The sequence below is a fragment of the Austrofundulus limnaeus genome, unplaced genomic scaffold, assembly GCF_001266775.1.
Source record: "Austrofundulus limnaeus strain Quisiro unplaced genomic scaffold, Austrofundulus_limnaeus-1.0 Scaffold82, whole genome shotgun sequence".
Classification (NCBI taxonomy): Eukaryota; Metazoa; Chordata; class Actinopteri; order Cyprinodontiformes; family Rivulidae; genus Austrofundulus; species Austrofundulus limnaeus.
In genome coordinates this window covers 102,999-104,076 of record NW_013952484.1, presented here as the reverse complement: position 1 = coordinate 104,076, position 1,078 = coordinate 102,999, and the positions used below count along the sequence as shown (strand labels likewise).

Sequence of the window (1,078 nt, the reverse complement as noted above, 5' to 3'; positions counted from 1 at the left end):
AAACAGATTAAAGCTGTTTATGACCACTGTTTAGGGATGTAGTGTAATTTTACCTTTAGAGAACTGTAGTGGAATAAAAAGTATGATTTTATTCTTAAAATGTAGTGGAGTAAAAGTAAAAAGTTTTCCAAAAAAAAAATACTACTTAATTAAAGTGCACATTCTCAAAAACTGTACTCAAGTACAGTACTCAAGTAATTTTACTTTGTTACTGCCCACCTCTGGATTCAGAGCAGGATTTAAGTCTGTTGTCACATGTCCACCAACAGATACGTTGTGTGTCGAGGCCTGAAACCCGGCTCTGATGCAGTCAGAGAGTACATGTTCAAAATCAACCTGAAACTGAACCAGCTCAAGAGCACGGACACAGATGTTATAAGCGTGGTTCCTCTGAGCATCATAAAGGAAGATACTGACTTCTACCAGTTTATGGTCAACTCTAACGAGAGGTAAAAAAAAACAAAAAGAAAGCAGTTTTCTCAGAGTGTTTAAGGACTGCGTTTAAAACAATGTGGCTGACAAAAGATGGAATTTTCCTGTGACCGCAGCCTCTGTGCTGTCCAGATCAAGGCCTTGGCCAAGATTCATGCTTTTGTCGTAGAACCGTGAGTAAGCACAACTAAAGATTAACTCTGATGTTATTGTTTTAAATAACAGGAGGATGTTTATGTCTGAAACTGACTGTGTTGAATTGTGGGAATTTGTTTAGGACGCTTTCAGAGCCGAGACAAGCTGACATCAGGAAGGAGTGTCTGAAGCTGTGGGGGGTAAGAGGAGGAACTCAAAACTAACAGACTGAAATGTTTTTTACTTGTATTTTCAAATGATGTCTATAACTTGGGTTTGTTTCTCTGTACTTTCAGGTACCAGACAAGGCCAGAGTTGCTCCTTCTTCATCAGACCCAAAATCAAAGTTTTATGAACTAATTAAGGTAAAAAAAAAAAGTTCTGCTCTGAATCATCAAATTTTTGTTGTCAGCTTATTAATAATGAAAGTCAAACAATATGAAATAACATTTACAGACATCACGCAATATTTTTTTATTTATAAAAGTAAATTAATTAACAAGCCCAATTC

General features: G+C 36.4%; 1 protein-coding gene across 3 annotated transcripts in view; it reads left to right on the top strand.

The window, feature by feature from the left end:
- Positions 1-1,078, top strand: part of cmtr1 (cap methyltransferase 1) — a 16,033-nt gene that overhangs the window by 7,921 nt on the left and 7,034 nt on the right. For all 3 annotated transcript variants that reach the window (XM_014011553.1, XM_014011551.1, XM_014011552.1), the window contains exons 13-16: positions 270-449; positions 549-605; positions 710-767; positions 864-932. In XM_014011553.1, coding sequence (XP_013867007.1) covers positions 270-449; positions 549-605; positions 710-767; positions 864-932 — 364 coding nt within the window. The remainder of the gene's footprint in view (positions 1-269; positions 450-548; positions 606-709; positions 768-863; positions 933-1,078) is intronic.